Source organism: Impatiens glandulifera, chromosome 1 (genome assembly GCF_907164915.1).
Source record: "Impatiens glandulifera chromosome 1, dImpGla2.1, whole genome shotgun sequence".
Lineage (NCBI taxonomy): Eukaryota > Viridiplantae > Streptophyta > Magnoliopsida > Ericales > Balsaminaceae > Impatiens > Impatiens glandulifera.
In genome coordinates, this window is record NC_061862.1 from 9,178,752 (window position 1) to 9,203,791 (window position 25,040).

The 25,040-nt window shown below is 35.9% G+C and overlaps 4 protein-coding genes across 8 annotated transcripts; 2 read left to right on the plus strand and 2 right to left on the minus strand.

Annotated features, from left to right (window-relative positions):
- Positions 1-8: 8 nt before the first annotated feature.
- Positions 9-1,185, plus strand: LOC124922006. 2 transcript variants are annotated; one of them, XM_047462724.1, is made up of 3 exons: positions 9-278; positions 342-722; positions 830-1,185. In XM_047462724.1, the coding sequence occupies exons 1-3, from the start codon at positions 129-131 to the stop codon at positions 953-955; spliced, it is 657 nt and encodes a 218-aa protein (XP_047318680.1). In that variant the 5' UTR covers positions 9-128; the 3' UTR covers positions 956-1,185. The 2 variants fall into 2 exon arrangements, with proteins under 2 accessions (XP_047318680.1, XP_047318679.1); XM_047462723.1 differs by having other exon boundaries at positions 9-722.
- A 190-nt stretch (positions 1,186-1,375) lies between these two features.
- LOC124922005 (glutamyl-tRNA reductase-binding protein, chloroplastic-like) lies at positions 1,376-3,434 on the minus strand. Of its 4 annotated transcripts, XM_047462718.1 has the most exons (12): positions 3,387-3,434; positions 3,223-3,300; positions 3,045-3,143; positions 2,860-2,952; positions 2,647-2,742; positions 2,490-2,555; positions 2,325-2,409; positions 2,177-2,244; positions 2,010-2,075; positions 1,751-1,801; positions 1,561-1,625; positions 1,376-1,473 (listed from the first exon to the last, which is right to left on the minus strand). In XM_047462718.1, the coding sequence occupies exons 2-12, from the start codon at positions 3,277-3,279 to the stop codon at positions 1,410-1,412; spliced, it is 810 nt and encodes a 269-aa protein (XP_047318674.1). In that variant the 5' UTR covers positions 3,280-3,300; positions 3,387-3,434; the 3' UTR covers positions 1,376-1,409. The 4 variants fall into 4 exon arrangements, with proteins under 4 accessions (XP_047318674.1, XP_047318675.1, XP_047318677.1 ...); XM_047462719.1 differs by lacking the exon at positions 3,387-3,434 and having other exon boundaries at positions 3,057-3,143; XM_047462722.1 differs by lacking the exon at positions 1,376-1,473 and having other exon boundaries at positions 1,557-1,625; positions 3,057-3,143.
- Positions 3,435-3,483: 49 nt separating this feature from the next.
- On the plus strand, positions 3,484-8,169 carry LOC124941032. Its single transcript, XM_047481341.1, has 8 exons — positions 3,484-3,516; positions 4,701-4,871; positions 5,186-5,258; positions 5,656-6,155; positions 6,610-6,666; positions 7,255-7,368; positions 7,449-8,033; positions 8,143-8,169. Exons 1-8 carry the CDS (start codon positions 3,484-3,486, stop codon positions 8,167-8,169), a joined length of 1,560 nt encoding a protein of 519 aa, XP_047337297.1.
- A 14,786-nt stretch (positions 8,170-22,955) lies between these two features.
- On the minus strand, positions 22,956-24,618 carry LOC124941139. The gene is made up of 2 exons (XM_047481445.1): positions 23,872-24,618; positions 22,956-23,627 (listed from the first exon to the last, which is right to left on the minus strand). The coding sequence occupies exons 1-2, from the start codon at positions 24,616-24,618 to the stop codon at positions 22,956-22,958; spliced, it is 1,419 nt and encodes a 472-aa protein (XP_047337401.1).
- Between the last annotated feature and the right edge of the window lie 422 nt (positions 24,619-25,040).

Below are 25,040 nucleotides of genomic sequence, written 5' to 3' on the forward strand. Positions count from 1 at the left end.
CACTCTCATATTCACATTCAATAATAATTCAACCCCATTTCATTTTAGAGAGAGAAAGAAGAAAGTTGAAAAGTATTTTAAACTCTTCTATAATTCCTTTCGTAGTAGTGATAGATTCAGATGAAATAATGGATCTTGACGAGTGGGAGCTCCTCCCTGATTATACTTTCCTAGAAATCCATGATGTTCGCGGCGCCGGCGCCGGCGTCTCCTCCGATCCATCAGACGATTTCAAGGCCGATTACTTCTCCTGTCCGTCACCCAATTCCCACAAACAGGTAATTCATCTCGACCCTTCTTCTTCTCCTTCTTATTCAGCGAAAGATATCGTCTTTGATCAGAAAGTTGAAGCTCCCAAGTTCGAAGTGGAAACCGAACATGATGATGATATAGTTTCCCAAGTTTCCTTCAACAAGGAAAATGAATTTGTCGACATGAAAATAGACTCACCCAAGTCCAGAAGCCGGTCACCGTTACCACAGATTGATCTGGGTTCCTTCCAATTTGAGATGAAAAACGAGGTAGTAGAAGTCACCGACGATGATCATGATCATGATCATGATCATGACAAGGCAAAAGATAACATATGGAAAAGGAGCTTAAATGGGATCGGAGCGATTTGCTCGTTTGGAGTTGCTGCTGCAACCTTCTGCTTCATAGTCCTTGGCACTCAACAGAAGAACAAAAAAGATATCCGATTTCAGATCTATGCCGATGACAAGGTTTTGATCCCATCTCTCATAAATCATAAACCATATCATTCTTTAATGAAATCTTAAAATGGTCTGTCTGATGTTTGGGTTTTTGTTTTGTTTGTATGTATATACAGAGGATTAAGCAAGTGATGACTCAACATGCTGCTAAAATGAATGGAGCAATCTCAGCTATGAGAGGTGTCTCTGTTCCTTTAGCCAGAGCCCATATCACTGTTGGTGGTTACTATGATGGTCTTTAAAAATGGTGCCTTTACCCTTCTTCATCTCTTGTAAATAAATATTATCATATATATGTTCTTCTTTATGCTCAGTTTCTGTAAAATTACTGTATCTTGTCTGGCTTGGCTTGGCTTGGCTTTGCTTTGTTCTGGATGATTCTCTCTGCTTTTGTGTTTGTAAAGTAAGCCCCTTTGTTTATACCAGAAGCTTGAAAAATAATATATTAATTTGGGAATTTTATATGCTAAAATGTCTTCTCTTATCCAATGTACTTGGAATAATGCTAAGAAAGTGGATAATTTGGATTAAACTAATAATAACAACAACAATAATCAATACATCTCTTCACAAATAGCTTATTATGCCAAATGCCCACTATGAACAGTTTCTTTGTACTTTTGATTCCTTAGTTGATTAAATTGAAGGATGTACAATTTTTCTAAAAAGCACCCCTTTATTGTAATGGCCCTGGCATTAACTTTGTTGAGAAGACTTGGTAGCAACTTCAAGCATTTCAATTATTAGAGTCTTTACATCCCTACAAAGTGTTAAAAACAAGTCCATAAACAAATGATAAAAGAAATTTCTCAGGGTAATTGGAGTTACAAGCTTTTGACTGACTTACTTTCTCTCTATTGCGAGTCTAGGGAAAGGAATTCGAAGCTTGAAAGTCTTCCCTTTATAGCCACCCTAAGAGGAGAAATGAATTTCCATAATTGACCATGTATAGCTTCATTAATCAAGCAAGCAGGCTACTTGCATAGTTAAAGAGCAAAACCGAAAGACAATGAGTAAATAGGTAAATTTAAGTTCACCTTAACATTGAAGCCAACACTATCAACATCCAGCATAAGAGCATGATCAACCTGAATTTTAATCACATTTCATTAATGTTGTGTTTGATATGCTTCAAAATGAGTATTTTTTAGATACTTATAAGCATTTAAAAGAGAAAAAAAATGTATTTTCAAGCTTTGCAAATCATTACTGAAAATATTTCTAATTATCTATACAATTGTGTGATAAATCTCATCTCCTAATTTATCTGAGAGTTTTAAAACATATATAAATTACCGGAATAGAGGAGTAGTGTTGCACAATTAGCTTTGTCTCCTCTGCATGATCATTATTCATGTGGGACTGTCAAAACAGGAAAATGATTTAACAACATTGAGCTATAAAATAACAGAAGAAATGCAGTGCAAAATATGAATTTCTCAATGTTAGTAGTTAGTTAATACAGCAATAGGCTTGGAGAACTGGTATATTGGGTCTACTTTAGCTTTGCTGTACTCATCTTTGCTGCACACTGAAAGTCCAAATATACAGATCCTTAGCAAGCAGTTCATACAACATTTTGACATAAAAAAGTTAAAAACTTAGACAAACCTCCTGATACCGAGGCAGCTGTGGACGATACATAATGTACAAGTTTTGGTACAATACGTACAAACTGAAAGTCACTAGTATCAGCCTGCATAGTTGAAATACCTGCTCAATTTATTCATTTTATGAAGGCTAAATTAAATAAGGTATTCCCATATTGAAATGTACCGAAAATGAAGCTGAATGCTTAGCCAAGTATGCCATACGAATTGCATCATGATCTTCTTCTGATACCTACACCATTTGTTTTGTAAATGAATCAGGATTTTATCATAAAAGTAGACTCGGAAAGATCAAACTTTGAGGATTGAGAAAACTGACTTACAAAAACAACATCACCATAAAGTGTTACGATTAAGTCTTTCCTGTCTCCAGGGTCTTTTGTTACAAGTAATGAACACTTGGGATTACATAAAAGATTCTGCAAATCATAAAAGAGTAAACCAAAGTTCAACATTTTGACTTCACAGTTCACACCAACATAACATTAACTAAGAAGAAAGATTAAAACAAGAAAATAAACAATTCTTCTCCAGACCTTAGCATGAACAGTGCTAACTGCTAATATTGGAGATCCATCAGCGTCACAAGCAAAATCAATCAAAATCCCTGATGGGTAACCTTCACACACCTAGTGAATAAATCGAAATCGGATTAAAAATCAGAATTGATGCCTATCAAATTACAAGTAAGACACAATCATGATGCTTATACACAATTTACAGAATCTAAAACCTCGGAGAAAGTAGAAAGCAGTCCAAAAGAAGTGTTTGCTAGCAAAGTTCGAACTAGTTGAACTGGAGGTAATTGAACAGCTTTCTCCTACAAATTTTCAATTCAATCCCTTATCTCAAATATTAACCTATTGATCAATAACAGATGTTCTTAACAATATAGAAACCTGATGAGTTCGGATCAGCTGAAAGATGTCCAGCTCATGATCATCAGGTTCCCCCATCCTTTCACTCGATCAGCTGAACTGATGGATCATTGACAAACAAAACGAATAAGCTCAACAAACAGCAGCGTATAATCGTGTATCATATATAATTTAAACAGGCATACCTTAGATGGAAGAAGTCATGGCCGATCCGAGGATGAGAGAGAAGACGATCCTAGTTTTTTTTACCTAATACATTTATTTATCGTGAAATTGGACTAAATGACCCTACAAATAGGCCTATTTGCATCAGTGGTAATTTTTAATAATTTTTATCTGATCACCACTTATTTTTTTTTTTTTTTTTTTTTTTTTTTTTTGACTAATTTACCATTTTCGCGTGACGCGAAGGGAGTTCGCGTTTCGCGAAGTGAAAAAGTCTTGATATATATACTCAAATTTTTTCATTTCTCTCATTTTCTTTCTCTCTCATGCTTTCTTTCCTCCTGAGTTTGTCGCCGACGGCGAGCCCTCAAGCATAAATCGACAAGATAATCAACCTAATCCCCGAATCTATGTTTATATAACAGATTTATGTTCTCATTTGTATTTCTTAATGAAACCCTAACCCTAAATATGTTCTTTTTGGTGATATTGGTTAATATTGGTTCATATTGAATCATATTTGTTCATATTGGGTCATATTTGTTCATATATGTTCATATTTGTTCATATTGGTTTATTAGTTTGTTCATCTTATTGATTGTTCTTTTGGCTGTGATGATATTTGCAGATGATATCGTTTCTGCTAGTTACTTAACGAAGCGTTAAGTACTTAACGAAGCGTTATGTACTTAGCGAAGCGTTAAGTACTTAACGCTTCGTTAAGTACTTAACACTTCTGCACGCGCGCGTAGGAAGACGAAGAGGCGCGCGTATATGCACGCGCCATACCATATATTTTAAAAAATAAAACATTTGGACATTCATTTCTTCCATTTTCCCTCTTCTATCCTCTCGATTCCTCTCTCTCTACAACCGTCACACTGAAGAAGACATTGACAAGGCCGATCTGCCCGTCCCCCTCGTGTCCTCCCTCTCTATCATTGATTCCCCATAAATCTCAGGTTAGTTTTAGTTTGGTTGTTGCATGTCTTTTTTTGGTTATGAGTTTTCATATTTGCATGTTTAGTTTTAGGGGTTTTGGCTGTTTCAGTTTATTGGTTTAATATTGGTTAGGTTTAGCGTTTAATGTTTGTTTCTGGTTATTGATTATTGCATTATATTTGCATGTTTGTTTCTGGTTGTTGGTTATTGTTTCTGGTTTAGGGATTCGCGAATTACTTAACGCTTCGTTAAGTACTTAACGCTTCGTTAAGTACTTAACGAAGCGTTAAGTACTTAACGAAGCGTTAAGTACTTAACGAAGCGTTAAGTACTTAACGTTTGATGTGGTCTATGTATATGATCTTACATTTTTGTTGTTGTTCCTTTTGTAGATGGCAGAAACCACCGTTCCTGATTTCCCTGGACGGATTTCTTGGAAAAGCGCCCTCTGCCTTAAGAAGATTGTTATGAAGTTTGAGGAAATGGATCTTGTGGAGAAGGTGTACAATACCCAATTCAGATATATAGTCTCTGCGCCAGTGTTGCAGTTCTCAGGAACTATTGTACATCACATGTTGCTTAGGAGGGTAACCTCAACCTCCAAGGAGATTACTTTCAATATCAATGGGCAAGAACTTGTGTTTGGTATGAAAGAGTACGCCTTGGTGACGGGCCTAAACTTCGGAAGGTTTCCTGAGGTGAACGAAGAAGAATGCCGAGGTTGTCCACCTCTGTTGGTAAAATATTTTAAAGGGAAGACGAGTGTAGTAATGCAAGACTTGGAGACTGCTTTTTTGAAATGTAGAGATAAGGAAGATGCCTGGAAGATGGGGCTGGTATGCTTGATTTGCCAGTACCTATTTTCATTTGACCCAAGGAGGGTGGTATTTGCCAAAATCCTCCACATGGTCGAAGACGAGGAAAGTTTCCTCCGATTTCCTTGGGGGAAGGTGACCTTCAGAGCCACCCTCAAGGGTTTGAACAAGAACATGAGACATCTCAGTCACAAATATTATAAGAAGAAGAAGGAAAAGAGTACTGATCCTTATGCTTCTTTTGTTTATAACATTTATGGGTTTGCACTGGCATTTCAAGTGTGGACATATGAGGTCATCAAAGGTTTTGTTCCTAAATTTGCTAGAAAGAATGAGCTTAATGATCCTCTACGCCCAAGGTTGTTAGTCTATCATTCCAACAGGAAGAACACCTTGATCGAGATAAAGACTGCCCTGGAGACAACGGATCTGACTGAGATGGAAGAGTCCTCCATGGAGAAGAGGTTATACAGTGGTGAGGACTTTGAACAAATAGATGAGTCAACTGATGAATTTTTTGAGGGATTTACAGAAAGGAAGTTAGTGAAGGAGGATTATGATGATGAAGAGGAGGGAAGTGAACCTGAGGATGAACATGAAGAACCTACTTCCAAACCAAACACCCGGAAGAGAAAGGCTGCGCTTAATCTCAAAGAAGCCGTAAACCTGAAGAGGAAGCTTGCTTATGAATCTAGTCCTGCCAACATTCCTAGCCCCCCATCCGCTACTAGTCCTGGATTACCTCCAACATCTTCTGTTGAATGTAAATGTGAAGAGCTGAAAGAGGAGGTAAAAGCGCTGAAGGAGGAGCTCATCAAAGAGGTGAAGGAGGAGCTCAAAGAGATGAAAACAGCTTACGAAGAAACTCAAACAAATCACAAGGCTTATATGAAAAAGTTGGTTGTTAGTATGTGCGAACAGTTATTAGCCAAATCCAACCAAAGGATGGCCAGTTTAATTGTCAAATTAGATAGTATGGAGGAGGAGAGGAAGAAGAAGAAGAGCAAATTGGAAAAGAAGGGCAAGACTGAGGTAAGATAAAGATACTTATCGCTTCGTTAAGTACTTAACGCTTCGTTAAGTACTTAACGCTTCGTTAAGTACTTATCTTTTGTTGTTCTTAACTAACCACACTGTTGTTTTATTTTTGCAGGAAGGGAATGTGGAGGAGATGAAGACGAATGACATGGAGATGAAGGATGGGAAGGTGGAGGAGGAGAGTGAGAAGGTGGAGGATATAACTGAAGTAAGTTTTACTTAGTGAAGTCAAATGTTGTTTCGGGAAGTAAACGCTGACCACACTGTTGTTTTCTTTTTGCAGGATGGGAAGGTGGAGGAGATGATGACGAATGAGATGGAGATGAAGGATGGGAAGGTGGAGGAGGAGAGTGTGAAGGTGGAGGATAAAACTGAGGTAAGTTTTGATTAGCGAAGTCATATGTTTCGGGAAGTAAACGTTGACCACACTGTTATTCTATTTTTGCAGGATAGGAAGGCGGAGGATAGTGTGGTGAAGGTGGACGAGACTGAGAATAATGTGAAGGTGGATGGTGGGGAGATTGAGACTGATGTGAAGGTGGATGGTGGTGAGACTGAGAATAATGTGAAGGTGGATGGTGGGGAGATTGAGACTGATGTGAAGGTGGATGGTGGTGAGATTGAGAATGATGTAAAGGTGGATGGTGGGGAGATTGAGACTGATGTGAAGGTGGATGGTGGGGAGATGTTGCTCTCCGATATGATGCAAGAAATAATTGAGAAAAAGAAGGATAAGGTCAAGGTTGAGAAGGTTGAGAAGGTTGAGAAGAAAGCCAAGGTTGGGAAGGTTAAACTCAAGGTTGGGAAGGTTGAGAAGAAAGTCAAGGTTGAGAAGGATGCCACGGATGGGAAGGATGAGAACGATGGGAAGGATGGGAAGGATTCGAGGGATGGGAATGATGAGAACGATGATGATGATTTCCAATTATACAACACTCCACCTAAAGGAGTAGTTCCCAAAAAAAGAGTGAGGAAGCAGAAGAAAGATGAAGACTACACCAACCCTTCTTTGTCAAAACAGCCAAAGACGAATGATCCATTAACTATCAATCCCCTTCAAAAATTTGATGATGAGTTGTTGGTTCAATTACAGAATTGGTTGAAAGATGAAGCTACCAATGATGAGACAAAGACTGTGTTTACTTGCGAAGCACGAAAGAAGTTGTTTGTTAGAGTTCTAACAAAGTCCACATGGCTTAAAGATCCTGTAAGTGTTGCATTTCATATTAATTCTTTAACTTATGAATAAGGTTTTTGATATATGCTGCCTTTTCCCCCATTTTGTAGGAAATCGACGCAGTCTGCCACTTGTTGCGCAAAAGGATTGAGCAATATCCCAAGACATATAAACATTGTAAAGTATCAATAGGGGATTGCTTATTAGCAGATATGATGAGGCGAGAGTACCCGAACTATAAAAAAGATCCTGAAAAATTTCCAATATCAGACGTCTTTTCTCAGTACTTCTGGGGAGCGCCTCATAGACATATGCCAGAATGGCCACTAGTAGACGATATTTACGTGCCTTTGAACATTGGCAACAAGCATTGGGTACTGTGCGTCGTTCGTGTACAAGATAATCACATTGACGTTTATGACTGCGACTCGAGTATTTATAGGAATCTCGATCCATACATGAGACCTTTGTGTGAGATGTTTCCACGAATATATGCAATGGGAGCCAGTGATGCTGAGCTACAACGGTATCCTAATTTCAATTTCCAGAAACTGACATATAAAAGGTTGCCACACCCAGTCAAAAATGCAGTCGCCAAAAATGGGGAAGTCCCTAGAGCAGCAGAAAGTGGGGATTGTGGTGTATTTATGCTTATGCACATGGAATACTTGACTGCTGGTTTAGGTGTAGAGAAGGTGACTTCCAATGAAATGGAGTTTTTTCGACAAAAGATGGCGGTCCGGTTATTTCATCAAATTACAGAACCTTAGTTTGTATTGTAATCGTTTATTGATTTTTGGATAGAACTTGACTTGTGCTTATGTATTCTGAACTTGTATTACTTTTTGGGTAGAACTTCAACTTAAGTTACATTTCATGTTAAAATATTTGTAGTTTTAATGTAGTCTGGTTGGTTGGTAGTCTGATATTTAAAAACCAAAGAATTGAACATATAAATCAATGTACCAAGTAACTAACTTAAACTCACTTAAACCAAGTTTTACTTAACGAAGCGCTTAACGAAGCGTTAAGTACTTAACGAAGCGTTAAGTACTTAACGAAGCGTTAAGTACTTAACGAAGCGTTAAGTACTCCTACAGTACACAGATAAACTAGATACAACATACAGATTACAACTTATCCGATTACAACTTATCCGATTACAACTTATCCGAGTTCAACTTATCCGAGTACAACTTATCCGAGTACAACTTATCCAAAACATAATACAACTTATCCAAAACATAATACAAATTATCCAAAACATAATACAACTTATCCAAAACACTTATACAACTTATCCCAATCAATCTAAAGGCTCATATTGTTGAGATGATGGCTCGTGCTGTTGAGAAGATGAGTCATGATGCTTAGATGATGATGCTTTTGCAGTAGATGGAGCAGGCATGACTGCTTTGCATGTGGCCCTATTATGTCCTAGTCCACCACATGAGGTGCATCGTCTCGGAGCCTTACGTACCTCACCTTGAGATGACCTACGCTTTGTTTGTGGACGCCCTTTCTTAACCTTCACAGGTGGTTTTAGACATACGCGTTCCTTGATCATTTCTGGAATATCCCAATCGTCTTCATCACCAGCAGGGTAACATGTCTCCGCATATGCATTCATCCAAGATTCAGTTGTGTAATATCTGTAAGAATGGAAAATAAAACGATTAAACAATTGGTTAAATAGATTGAACATGTGAGCTGAATAATACCTTGAACAAAAGTCATAACAAACCAAATTGCGGTGACGGGCAGCAGCCATTGCATGAGTACAAGGAAGACCAGAAACTTCAAATACCCTACAAGTGCAGTTCATGTCTTTCAAATTGACTTTAAAATGAGACTGATTGTCATGCACATAAAACTCGAATCGGTTAAGCGATGATACTGTATAGAATCTAGCCTTCTCGAATCCCTCACGTAACCACTTTTCATATGTTGGAGATAACACTTCTCGGTGGTTGGACGCTCTTTCTTTTCTCTCATTAAACCAACCTTGTATTGTCAATCTTAAATACTCGGCCATTGAGGAAATGGGGTACTTTCTGGCTTCCCTGCTCTGACTATTAAAACTCTCAGCATAATTGCTTGTTAGTTGATTGTATCGCTTACCGGGGAAAAATGCTCTACTCCATCTTTGAAATCCAATTTCTTCCAAATAGGCAGCAATCCTATTATCTTTAACCCTTATCTTGTCAAAAAAACGATTGAATTCGTGGACGGTGTACGCACGAGAAGCCATATCAAACTCCATATGACAATTATCAGTTTTGAATTTCGCGTTGATATTCATCTTTATGTGATATGTGCACGCACCGTGGTATGCTTCTGGAAAAACAGCACATAAGGCATTGGCGATGCTTGGGTGTCTATCGGATACGAAGACGAGATCATCAACTAATCCAATTGCTTCTCTCAATTTTTGCATAAAATAAGTCCAAGAGTTATTATTCTCTGAATCAACAACTCCGAATGCGACAGGATATAATTGTTCATTAGCATCTAATGCAATAGCCACCAATAGTTGACCTCCCACCTTGTGCTTAAGAAAACTGGCATCAACACACAATACGGGACGACAAAATGCTTTGAAACCCCTAATAGAGAGGCCTAGGGACATGAACATATACTTGAAGTGCCCGACCTCGTCTGTTTGGATGTCTGTTATGGTACCAGGATTATGCTTCTCCAACATGTATAAGTATGAGGGTAATTTTTCATATGAATCCTCAACCGTTCCTCGCACCGCCACTAATGCCATTTCCCTAGCCCTCCAAGCCTTATTATAAGTCAAATTTACCCCATAAGTTGCCTGCATGTCTTCAATTATTTTCTTAGGCAAGTGATTATGGTGATGGTCCATATACTTACTCTTCACGCACTGCCCAATAACCCATGCTGGTGTTTGCATTTTTTTCTCTGGCCTAGATAGAACTGAGCATGAGTGTTGTTGGTCGAATTTCCGGATCTCAAACATCTCAGATAATTTACCTTTCACGGCACGCAATCTCCACTTGCATTTCTCATCCAAACATTTCACATACCAAAGATGTTTTCTTGACTTCTCCACCTTGAATTCAAAATGATTAGCCATCGCATATTTATATAGCATCAGTTGTAGTTCTTTTTTATTTTCAAACAAGGCACCGACTTCCAATACAGTTTCAGTAGTTAACGCCAACGCAAATGAGGGGTCTGTCGGTGATATGTCTGTCGGTGATATGTCTGTCGGTGATATGTCTGTCGGTGATATGTCTGTCGGTGATATGTCTGTCGATGGTGTACCAAATGATGATCTTCTTGCACTACATGGTATACCCAATGATGATCTTCTTGCACTAGTAGGTGTACCCGTTGATGCTCTTCTCGCACTATGTGGTGTAGGTATCGATGCATGCAAGTCCTGAGTAAGTGGGATGTGAGGCAAAGAGTTATCTCCGGCTTCATTACTTTCAACAAAGACCTCCGAGGGTAAAGCTTCTGGTACAATTTTCTGAGTAAATTGTGGGAGAATACTTTCTTGAGTTGGGTAGGTAAGTAGTGATATCTTTTCTTTAGTAAATTGTGACTTCTCTACTACAGACACAAACAATGGTGACACAGTTCTACCCAAAATCAAGCGTGATAAATATATGTTCAGATCCTCATCATCTTCAATAAAAACGGGTTTAGGATTTGTGATATTCGGAATATCATACTTCACTTGCAGCACTAAATCATAGGTAGATTTCTGCACTTGAAGTCTTTCATGGAGTTTATCAATTAATTCAGCATAACGAGTACTTTGGGGTAAATCCAATGTTTTGATTGAAGAGGCATCAAAAAACCATATTCCATTAGCATCAACTTTCCACTCTCCATTATAGAAAACGAAAACTTCGGCTGCAAGAAAAATTGGAAACGGGATAATTAATACTGTGAAATGGAAACCCTTCGCGAAACGGGAAGTACTTAGCGAAACGGGAAGTACTTAGCGAAACGGGAAGTACTTAGCGAAACGGGAAGTACTTCGCGAAACGGGAAGTATCATCAGATGAAACCCTAAACAACGCAGTGATTCGAAAATGCATAAATGAACAACAATAAACTTGAAATACATAAACTTACCAATTGTTACAGTGCTTGTGCTCGTCGTGGAGCTCATTGAGTGCCGCCGTTGAACTCCGTCGCCGGCGAGATTAGAGAGAAGGAGGAGAAAAGCGGAAGGGAAGAGAGAGAAGAAGAAGAAAAGAAATGAAAAAAAGATGGCCGGATTTTATTATATAATAAGGGTATTCTGGACTTTTCACAGCGTCTCACTTCGCGAAACGCGAAGTCCCTTCGCGTTACGCGAAAAGGGTAATTTCGTCCAAAAAAAATTAAGTGGTCACCAGATCAATTTCAATTATCTGGTGACCACGGAGGCAATTTCCCTTATTTGTAGGGTCATTTCGTCCAATTTCCCTATTTATCCTACGTAGTACCTGTGTTCTTGAAAAGATTTTAATAAAATAATTATAATTTTAATCGGAAAATAAATATAAATATAGATATTTTATATTATATTATAATTTTAAAATACATCTTTTAAATTTAAAATTAATAATTAAGATCACAAATTTTAAATTTTTTTATTTTTTATTATCCATCTAATTCAATTTTTCATTCCTTCGTCCCTTTAATTTGAATTTACATATTCTATCACATCTTATCTTTCAAAAAAATCACCATTAACACAATCATTCCTTCAATCCATCAAATTCGCATCCACATATACCACCATCATTATCATTTTACGAATGAAGACGACAAATTAGCAAAAACTTAGTATAATTGTGCGCATAAATTTTATTTGAGGTTAAGTGTTGCTAATAAAAGAAAAGGCAAAGCAATATGCATTAAAGGAGAGTGTTTTAAGATACAACATGGAATTAGGCATCCCAACCTAATGTGGAGAGGTCTACCAACCATTTCAACCACTCAATTTCAAGATGCAGTTAAGGATCAAAGAAAAAAAATTGGGTTAAAAAAACATGAAATTAATGACAACGGAAATTGAACTAAGAAAAAACATTTATAACATTATGTCATGTGACACGGGCTACAATAATAACCAATTTTAAAACATTACATTCTAAACTTAAAAAGTTATTTGCCTCAAAGTGACTCGACATTATCTTTGAACATTTTGCTCCATTCGCAACTCGTCATATTATGACCACCTTCTACCATCACATTGTGCATTTGCTTCATCTGACTCATCATTATCGACCAACACCTACCATCACTTTGAACATTATGCACTAACAAACTCATCATTATTGGCCACCTTTTACCCTCACTTTGGGTATTTTGCTCAAACTGATTCGTCATTATTGATCACAATATATCCTCATTTTATCATTTGATTCATTTCGAACCACTATTCCCTTAATCTCTCAAATTCACACCCACGTATACTACAATCATTGTCATTTTAATATTTATAATACCCTTCTAAAATCTCACCATTTAATTTCCTTAATCCCTCACATTCAAGGTGAAAATCATAATATAAATTGGAGAATGTGAAAACCCTAAAAGAAGTTGGATACGATTCATATTGAAACTATTTTTTATTAAAATTAATATCACAACGGTGAGATGTTGTGTTAACATCTTCAAGGGAATAAACCATTATCCGAAAGAAAAAAAATAAGAAAATTAAAACTCGTGAAATATCAATTTAAAGATAAAATAAAATACCTTTTTTAAAAGCAATGTATGATTTACAATATGTTTGCCACCTCAAGTTGATGGTAAAATAATCAAAATTCAAAGTCAATGATAAGAAGGTGATTTATCTAATATAATCGATAACATGAAAGTTAAAAGAAGAACTCACAATCCATAACAAATCGTAGATGGATAGCGCCAAGTACATACAAAATATACATCGAACAGAAAATGATAAAAGGAGGCGTGTACTGATCATTAGGGTTACATCATGTTAAATACAATACTACTATTTGGCCTTGACCTGCACAACAATTTTTAGGGCTTTGTGTTTTCGCACATGAAATGAAATTAAATAAGATAATAATCTGATTTACTAATTATATATTGATTAGTATATTTTCATAATTTATTATATATATCATATTACTTAATCATTTATTAATAAAGTGTCACTTAATCTTATTTATTTGAATTTTATTCACTACAACAAAACCTGCTTTTGGTGACACATAATTGTCAACGCATATTAAGCGTGGTAAAAATCTACCAAAAAATAAATAGTTTTGCCCACCTTTAATATCTACTGTCACCTTTATAAATTTTATTTTATTTATATTTTTGAAAATCCTTATAAACAAATAAATTATATAACATTTAGTTTTAATATATTTTATGTTTAACAATATAATTCTTTTAACTAATGAAAGAAAATTATATAATTATTTTTATCTCAAAACATAAATTATTTATATTTTGAGTGAATTAAATATTAATTTATTATTGATATTAAGTTAATTAAATATAATTATTTTTTAAAACAAATAAGTGTGAAGTTAAAAAAATGATAATATAAAAGCAAATAAAATAAATTTAAGAATACACAAATTTTGGTTAATTAAATAAATTGGGGTCAATTATAATAATCAGTTTATATCTTCTTTCGTGCAGAATTCAGAGAGAGAAAAGAGTAAAAGGAGATCGGGGCCAAGTGGAGAGATAATCTCTCTTTGAAGTACCTTTTCACGTTTTGAGATCTCCTAGTTCGTTATCTGAGGATTTGAATCTATCTTCAACGTCTTAAATTTCAACTCTATTTCAATACTTCGAGGTCGGTAATCGGTTTGTTCGCGAAGACGCTTCATCTCCTCTATCAGGTTAGGGTTTTAACTTTTACAATTGTTTATGATTCATTCTTCTTTCTGTCTTTTAAGATCCAATTTCAAGTTCGGACTTGGCTCAATTTCTCACCTTTCGACTAGAAATTGTATGGTTTCTTCATATCCTTCAACTTTAACTTTGATTTTTCTACCATGTTTGTGGCTTAATCTCGTTGCTGCTCTGTCATACCTTAGTCATATATCTTCCATTTTTTATGTTATTTGTTTCAGTTTTATCATATCTAGTTACGATAATAGTGATTTAGTGAGAAAACTCTTTGTTATGGAGTTGTATCATGATTCATGACCTCTTTCAGATTTACTGTTTTTATTGTAGAAACAATTTGAAATTTTCAGTATGTCTTCACATCTTTTGTCTAGTCAATCACAACCTGAAATTAGATAAAGACCATACAACGCATTTCTTTGAAGCACACACAATTCAATACCCTTTCCTAACAGTAAGAAACTGAATTGTTAGTAAGGACTTTACTTATTTAACCTGAATATACCATCTTATACAAATATTTTTCTTCAAATTTGTCACAGAAATTGGATGATCAACTCTGTCATAGTATATAATTGTTGTTCTTGCTTTAAGTAGAGTTCCTAAATCTTGATATACAAATTCCAGTTGATTGACTAAACTATGAATGGTTTTATACCTGAATCAAGTTTCCAATTCGATACATACCTTGGATTAGGGTGGGCGTGGATCGTGCTTGTTCGGTTATTTGGCTAAATATCAACCCATACCCTATATCAAAGGGCCGGTATGTCAATTTTTTGATATCTGATACTGTAATTTAAATAAAATTTAGAACAAATACACCAACAAAATCTACAAAATTTCTTCTTCCTTCCCAACATTAATTGGTCAAAATATGACTTGTCTTATATTAATGTATTTTGACTGCAGAGAGTAGTAAAAAGTAAAGATGGAACATGATCATAAGATTAGAGTCGAGGCTTCACTGGAAGGTCCCATTTTTTGCATCAACAACTATGGCTTCTTTGGAAGTGCAGCCACCATGAACATGTGTTCAGAATGTCACAAAAATGAGATATTAAATTCTTTTGTGTTCAGCAGCGACGCATTCATGAAATAAGCACAAGTAGAAGCAAAGTAATGTTGTTTGTCGGAACGCTTGTTAGGTCTATCGTCCATTTACAAACACGCACAAACAAGCCCTAACTCAACAATGGAGACTGGAGTGTGCCACCTCCCGGTTAGAGATCGAGAAGGAGAGGAGAAATAAGAGAATTTGATCATATGGTGGTTATTGTTGCTGGGGATCTGAACTGCAACATTCAGATCATATCGACTTCTTCATCATCGTCTAATTCTGAGCTCATTTTCTCCTTCACTGCGGGCGGGTATTATTTATGATTTCTTCTCTATCATGATTAATAATTAATCTCTTACAACTTTTTGCTGTTATATTATCCATTTGACAACTAATTTATGATTTTATTTCCATTGATGTTTTTATCTGTTCTGAAGTGTAATGTGCTCTTAGTCTTAGTCATTCTCTATGTGAAAATCTATTCAACTGGTTACATGTTTCTTCTTCAGCATTTTTGTCTTTCCAATGATGTCTCACTAGTACTCAAATGATGGTCACTTGATTTTAATGTGAAGGCATGGTACATACTAATAATTTTCACATACACGAACACAGACATAATATGATTTCAGCGATTAACTTTTAGAGTAACTTTCCTTGGCTGCAATTCACATGCATGTAAGTTAAATGTTAGAACTATGTTGAAATATTTGATCATTCACCTTCTTTGAATGTTAAAGTTGGAAGTAGTTTAGCACTTCATATTACTCCACCACTGAATCGTGCATACTTTGTAAAAAGTTGTCTTAACATACAGAAACAGAAAAAAAGACATTTTATTAATCAATGTATATGATCAATTTCAACTTTACAATTTAAAAACTTATGTATTTTTAGGTGAATCTATCTCATTTGTGAGGACAACAAGGAGATGCAAAGTTTGGAGGAAGAAGATGAATTGTTTAAATAAAGTCTGGTGAGAATTTGATCTATAAATTAGTATTATAAATTAGTATTAGTATTTTTCATTTTGTTTAATTCTCTATTGAGCTATAACTTTTCCAATTTAAATTATTGTGCTTGATTGGAGTTAGCTATAAAAAAGAGTTCTTGTTGATTATAAGTTTGTTTTGTTGAGACTAAATCATTATTATGTATTAGTTTAATTTATAGAATCAAAACTATTTTGATTTATCATTTCTATAAATTAGTTTAGCTACTAAAAGGTTTGACATCGGATTCTCATAGAATGAATCAAAAGTTCCAATACCCATATTATTTAACAAGAAGAATACATGAAACAATATGACATTGTTATAACTATGTTAATATTTAATCTGACTTTTTGCTGATGGGTGAACCTAATTTGAGCTTGTTCTCATAATATTTTTTGCGCGACATTTTTACTCGTGTAAATATGTGGAAGATTGAAGTGTTTTCTCTTGTATGTGTTAAACAGGTATTTCAACCAACATAACATTTCTCGGAGTATTCCTGACTCATTATCCTTTCTTCAAAGCTTAATCAATATGTGAGTAACATAATTCTATTATTTGTATCCCTGAAATGAAGTCTAATATATAAATTATGGACCATCTTAAATCTCATTATGCGGTTAAACAAACACATTTTCTAGATGTTAATAAAATTATTATGCAACTTTTTTGCAATCAACTTGGATCCAATAATCTCAGGTTAAATTCAGTGAGTTTGTTTAGAGTTTTTAATAATAGTATGATTGCATATGTTGAAGATGTTTAGTAATGGTCAAACGTTTCTCTACACCATGTCTATGTTTAATTTTATTGTGAGATTTTAATAAGAAATGAGATAGATATAATTATATAGGTATAGACCTATAGTATATTTTCTGTAAATGAAGGTACATCTAATCATGGTTCAAAATTATTATTTGTTGGTATTTGATATCAAGTTAATGTCTGCCTATTAATTTTGACAAGGTCTTGAGGGATAATGTGGCTCTAAAGGTGTTCAACTCTTTTGCTTTTATTGTCCCATACTTGTGAAGTGGTTCAAATAGAATTTATAATGTATTGTTGTTCTTATGCATCCTTGTTGACAATAATTTCTCAGGAACAATATCAAAAACCTTTAGAATTCTCAAGAACTTGACAAATTTGTTAGTGTTAATGCTTAAGTTGTGATTATTTATTTTGGAGGTTTTCGTAAATTCTAGATTTTTAGTATTTTAAAGAGATGATTTATAAATAAATGGGATAGATGGAAGGCAGCCTATCTAGGAAGATACAATTTTGATTGGAAAAAGCACAAGACTATAAAATTATGTTATTTCTGGTGGTATTTTTTTCTGTTTGGGGTCCTTTCCAAGGAAAAAAACAATGTGAAGGATATTATTTTGTGTCAAATAATTTTAAAATCTTGTTCACCTTTTATTTATTGATTTGAAACTTAATTGTGAGAGAAGAAATAAGAGATGTAATTTTATTTTTTAAGAATAGTATATTTTAACTATTTATTTTCTCAATGTTTATCAACAGGATATATTGCGTTTTCATGTTGTTTACTAGCTAACAATGTATGTTAATGTCAGCGGATTAAGCCTCCCCAAAAGAGTGTTTAAACTTGGATTCATGACAAATGTGAGTGTAGTTCTTTTCATTATTAATTTCTATAATTTAAATATTATTTATTATTTTTATACACCTAATTAACTTCTCAACATGATTTAACAGTGATTGTTGATACTAAACAAGATGATCAGAAACATTTCAAAACATTTCGCAACTGAGCAACGTAGAAGAAGCAAGATAAATGACAGGTATAACTAACCCTCAATTGGGTTCAGTTAGTAACACTTTGTTTTTACCAAATCAAGTATATCAGAAATGGAGATCATGCAGATTTAAGAGTTTAAGAGAATTTATCCCAAAAAATGATTAAGTTGATGCTGTAAAGGATTGACAAGCTGTAAAGGATTGACAAGCTGTAAAGGATTGACAAGCTGATGCGGTAAAAGATGGATAATCGGAGAAGTTCTTTTCATCAAGAGATGACTATTATCATCGAGAGATGACTATTTGAAAATATTAATGTATTTTATTTAAATAATTATAACATGTAAATTAACTAATTAAAGATTTTTATTATCTATGAAATGTTATTGTTTTTATTTAATTTATAAAAAAATTGAAATATTAAAACATCTAAAAAAACTGTAGAAACAAAAATAAATAAACAAAATATTAAAAGAATTGATAAAAAAATTAGTTTAAAAAAAATAATATTTTTGGCGACGTTTGAGCTACTTTTACCAACGCTTATAAAAGCGTTGTTAACGTCTCTACCTTTTGGCAACGCTTAAATTAGTAGTACCGACGCTTAAATAAGGGTTGTTAAAACTTACGCAAGAATAAGTGTCGGTAATATTTTTGGCGACGCTTTTAAGGGTTGACAGAGATCTTTTTAAGCGTCGCCGTAAGTCTTTTTTGTTATAGTGATTGTGAGTGAAGAATTGATCAGTTTGTTGAGTCAAGTGACTAGTGATATTCATTAATATATATATATAATTATAAATATAAATTGATAATATTATGTTATAATTTGTTAAAAAAATTTTTTTTTACGACCAATTTCAAAAAACTAAACAAATTAGATAAAAAATAATAATTATTATATTGAGAAGTTAATAGTATTTATTATATAAATGAGAGTAATAAAATATTATTCAATTAGTAAAATATTATTCAATTTCTACTTATTTATTTGAAAAGTTAAAAACATTTTTCTAATCTATAATTTATATATTAGTTTAGTGAGAATTAGATATTATTTATTTTGAGAGAATGTGAAAATGTTAACTTCATTGAATCAATATAGGTTGAAGTTTATTTTGTGTTAAAAGAATAGTAAATTAAGACTGATAAACAAATTAAATTTTAAGAAATCATGATCAGCTAATTCAAGCAAAATCTAAAATAAAACAAAATTAAAGGGAAAAAAATAGAAATAAGACCCAAAATCACCTAGATCAAGGGGAAATTTGATCAAATAACCTCAAAGATGAGGTTATTTGATCTGATGGTAAGTTGATAATTTTATTGCGCTCGTGGTGATTTTATTTTTTTGGACGATTTTGCCCTTGTCGCGAAACGCTAAGTGACTTAGCGTTTCGCGAAGTGACGATATGTGAAATGTCCAGATTACCCTTACTATTTAATATAACCTCCGTACTTTTTTTTCATTTCTTTTCTTCTCCTTCTCTCTCTTCCCGCTCTTCTCCTCCTTCTCTCTAAACTCCGGCGGCGGCGGCGAACTCGTCGGAGATCTCGGCGGCGACGGTTTGTTCGAAATCCACTATGAGCTCGACGACGTGCACGAGCACTGTTCCAATAGGTACGTCTATTTTAAGCATGTTTTATTGATGTTCGGTTTCTGAGATTGATTAAGGTTTACTTCCCGTTTCGCTAAGTGCCTAGCGATTCGCGAAGGCCTTCCCGTTTCGCTAAGTGCCTTACGATTCGCGAAGGCCTTCCCGTTTCGCCAAGTGCCTAACGATTCGCGAAGGCCTTCCCATTTCGCTAAGTTCCTAGAGATTCGCGAAGTATTAATTATCTGTCTCTAAATCAAATCATGTTTTTTTATTGCAGCTGAAGTTTTCGTTTTCTATAGTGGAGAGTGGAAACTTGATGCTGATGGAATACTGTATTTTGATGCATCTTCAATCAAAACATTTGATCTACCCCAAAGTACTCGTTATGCTGAATTACTTGATATACTCTACGATAGACTTAATCTCCAGATATCAACATACGATTTAGTGCTCCAAGTGAAGTATGATATTCCGAATATCAGAAATCTAAAACCTGTTTTTATTGATAATGATGGGGATTTGAACACATATCTATCACGCTTGATTTTGGTTCGAACAGTGTCACCATTGCGTGTATCTGTAGTGAAGAAGTCAGCATTTACTAAAGAAAAGATACCACTACTTACATACCCAACTCAAGAAAGTATACTACCACCACAACTTACTCAGAAATTTGTTCCACCTGTTGTACCCTTGGAATTCTTTGTTGAAAGTCAAAATGAAGTCGGAGAAACTTCTTTGTCCACATCCCACTTACTCAGGACTTGCATGTTAATAGTGGTGAAAAAGAATCAATACCTATACAACCAAGTGCAAGAAGATCATCATTGGGTACACCAACTAGTGCAAGAAAGGCATCAAATGGTACACCAACAAGTGCAAGAAGATCATCAATGGGTACACCATCTAGTGCAAGACAATCTTCAATGGGTACACCATCGACAGACCCGACAGACCCATCACCGCCAGACCCCACATTTGCGATGGCATTAACTAGTGAAACCGTATTGGAAGTCGGTTCGTTGTTTGAAAATAAAAAAGAACTTCAACTTGCTCTATATAAATATGCGATGACCAATCATTTTGAATTCAAAGTGGAGAAGTCAAGAAAAAATCTTTGGGAACTCAAATGTTTGGATGAGACATGCAAGTGGAGCTTGCGGGCTGTGAAAGGTAAGTTTTCTGAGATGTTTGAGATCCGGACATTTGAGCAACAACACTCATGCTCAGTTTTGTCGAGGCCCAAGAAAAAAATGCAAACACCAGCATGGGTTATTGGGCAGTGCGTGAAGAGCAAGTACATGGACTATCATCATAACCACTTGCCTAAGAAAATAATTGAAGACATGCAGACAACTTATGGGATATTTTTGACTTATAATAAGGCATGGATGGCAAGGGAAAATGCTTTAATAGCTGTGCGAGGAACGGTAGAGGATTCCTATGGAATACTGCCATCATACCTTTACATGTTGGACAAGTGTAATCCTGGTACCATAACCGACATACAGACAGACGAGCTCGGCCACTTCAAGTATATGTTCATGTCCCTAGGCCTCTCAATTAGGGGTTTCAAATCCTTTTGCCGTCCTGTATTATGTGTTGATGCTAGTTTTCTTAAGCACAAGGTGGGTGGTCAATTATTGGTGGCTATTGCATTGGATGCGAATGAGCAACTATATCCTGTCGCATTCGGCGTTGTTGATTCAGAGAATAATAACTCCTGGACTTATTTCATGCAAAAACTGAGAGACGCAATTGGATTAGTTGATGATCTCGTCTTCGTATCCGACAGACACCCAAGCATCGCTAATGCCTTGTGTGCTGTTTTCCCAAAAGCAGACCACGGTGCGTGCACATATCACATAAAGACGAATATTGTGGCCAAATTCAAAAGTGATAAGTGTCATGCGGAGTTTGATTCGGCTTCAAGGGCGTACACTGTCCACGAATTTAATCGGTGGTTTGACAAGATCAAGGTTAAAGATCACAGGATTGCTGCCTATTTGGAAGAAATTGGGTTCCAAAGATGGAGTAGAGCATTTTTTCCCGCTAAACGATACAATCAACTCACAAGCAATTATGCTGAGAGTTTTAATAGTCAGAGCAGGGAAGCCAGAAAGTATCCCATTTCAGAAATGGCTGAGTATTTAAGATTCACAATACAACATTGGTTTAACGATAGAAGAGAAAGAGCGTCTAATCACGAAGAAGTTTTATCTCCAAATTATGAGAAGGTGTTACGTGAGGGATTCGAGAAGTCCAGATTCTATACAGTCCAATCGCTTAACCGATTCGAGTTTTATGTGCATGACAATCAGTCCCATTTCAAAGTCAATTTGAAAGACATGAACTGCACTTGTAGAGTATTCGAAGTTTCGGGTCTTCCTTGTACGCATGCAATGGCTGCTGCCCATAGTCGGAATTTGGTTTCTTATGACTTCTGTTCAAGGTATTAATATTTAGCTCACGTGTTCATTCTGTTTAACCAATTAATAATTCGTTATATTTTCCCTGCACACAGGTATTACACAACTGAGTGTTGGATAAATTCATATGCCGAGACATGTTATCCTCCCAGTGATGAAGAAAATTGGGATGTTCCCGAACATATCAAGCAACGTTCGTGTCTTAAACCAAATGTGAAGGTTAAGAAAGGCAGGCCACAAACAAAGCGTAGGTCATCCCAGGGTGAGGTCCGTAAGGTCCCGAGACGATGCAGCTCATGTGCTGGGCTAGGACATAATAGGGCAACATGTAAAGCAGTGATGCCTGCACCATCTACTGCAAGAGCTTCATCATCTAAGCAGCATGAGTCATCATCTCAACAATATGAACCTTTAGCTTGATAGATACTATGTTGTAATATATGTTGTTAATTGAACTATGGTACTGGTAAGATACTATGCGTAAGATACTATGTTGTTAATTCAGGTTTAAAGTTTATGTTGTATGTTCTAGTAGTAGTATATGAGTAGGGAAACAATGAGTAATAACTTAGCGAAACGAAGAGTACTTAGCGAAACGGGAGGTACTTCGCGAATCGGGAGGTACTTCGCGAATCGGGAGGCACTTAGCGAATCGAAGAGTACTAACTTAGCGAAACGAAGGCTACTAACTTAGCGAAACGAAGAGTACTTGGCGAAACGAAGAGTCAATTCGAGGTTATCTTTTTTGTACGTTGAAGGGTCAATTCAAGGGTTACACTTGTTTTTTACGTTGAAGGTTTTCTACAATTCAAGTTCAAAATAATTTATCATCCAACTTCCAAAATATTCATCAAGGTTTACAATACATCAAAATAAGTTATCCAATTTACACAAAATAATTTTTACACTAAGGTTCCATAATCTGATGGAATAACCTGACCGCCATCTTCTGCCTAAAAAACCCCATGTTTTCTGAGGTCACATTGTGGACGGCTTGATTAGCGGTCAAGTGTTCCATATACATTAGCGTGAAGACCCCACAGTCCCCGCTCTCTGTTGCCCGTGGGACTTCTCCAACCTTAGCTGCAGCGGTTTTCACTTTGGGGTGTGGTAACCGTTTGTAAGTCATTGGTTGGATGGGGCCTTCGAAGTTGAATTTAGGATACCTTACCCTCTCACCAGGAGTGATTGTCTTTGCGAATATATGTGGAATCATGTCGTAGAAGGGTTTCAAATAAGGATCCAGATTCTTATAAAGATAGGCATCACAGTCGTACACGTCAATGCGGTACTTTTGAAGACGTGTTACACACAAAATCCAGTGTTTCTGGTTAATGTTCACAGGCATGTAGACATCGTCAATTGTTGAACATTCTGGCATATATCTATGTGGTGATGCCATGTAATAGTCTTTGAATTCGGCGACTGAATAGTTAGCAGGATCCTTAATAAAAGTCCTGTGCTCTCGCCTGATTCTGTCCGCCAATAAGAAATCCCCAATTGCCACATGTGAATTTTTATATGTCTTGGGATAGTAGGAAATCCTTTTCCGCAAAAGATGGCAGAATGCATCGATTTCCTGCACAATGGGAGCATACAACATACATTCAGTATATATCAAACAACATTGACTAAGTACTTAGCGAAACGAAGAGTACTTGGCGAAACGAGAGGTACTTAGCGAATCGACAAGTACTTGGCGAAACGAGATGTACTTAGCGAAACGAAGAGTACTTGGCGAAACGAGTTCTACTTAGTGAATCGATAAGTACTTGGCGAAACGATGAGTATTAATGAATAATGAATTGAATTGCACGACTTACAGTGTCTTCAAGCCATGTCAACCTTGTTAAAACTCTAACAAACACATCCTTCTTTTCTTGGCAAGTATGTACATCCGTTGTCAAATTATCGGTTTCTGGATCATCCAACCACGCCTTTACTTTATCCAGCAGCTCATCTTCAAATTTTTGAAGGTGATTCACTTTCATTGGATCCTTTGTCTTGGGCATTTTTGACAAGGAAGGGTTGGTGTACGAGTCATCTTTTTTCGGCTTCCTCACTCTCCTCCCATAATTTCCTTTAGGAGGAGTATTGTATAACTGGAAATCATCATCGTCATCATTGTCATCTCCTCCCATAATTTCCTCATTTGTCTGTACCTTCACATCCACACTCTTCTCATCCTTCACCTTCACTTTCAAATCCTTCACCTTCAGTTTCAGATCAACCTCCACATCATCCACCTTAGCCACACCATCCAGCTTCTCACCGTCCTCCACTTTAGCCTCATCCTCCATCTTTACGTCCTCCACCTTCGCATCGTTCTCTTTTCGTTCATCCTCCACCTTCTCATCGTCCTCCACCTTGGCCTCATCCATCTTCTCATCATCATCCACCTTCTCATCATTCTCCACCTTAGCCTCATCCATCTTCTCATCATCATCCACCTTCTCATCGTTCTCCACCTTCTGTTCGTCCTCCACCTTCTCATTGTCCTCCTTTACATCGTCCTTCTTCCCATCATTCCCATCATTCACCTTCTCATCATCCCCCACAGTATCCTGCATCGCTATCATCTCCTACAAAATAGGCAAAATTCTGGTCAGTACAAACTTAGCGAATCGACAAGTACTTTGCGAAACGACAAGTACTAACTTAGCGAATCGACAAGTACTTGGAGAAACGATAAGTACTAACTTAGCGAAACGACAAGTACTTGGAGAAACGACAAGTACTAACTTAGCGAAACGACAAGTACTAACTTAGCGAATCGACAAGTACTTGGCGAAACGATAAGTACTAACTTAGCGAAACGACAAGTACTTGGCGAAACGACAAGTATTAACTTAGCGAAACGACAAGTACGCAGAATACCTCTTTCTTCTCCTCCTCCTGTTCAACCTTGCTCTTCTCAACTTCGACATCCTTCTTAGAATCCTTAACCTGCAAAATAGGTACTAGTCAGATCAGATATGTACTTAGCGAAATG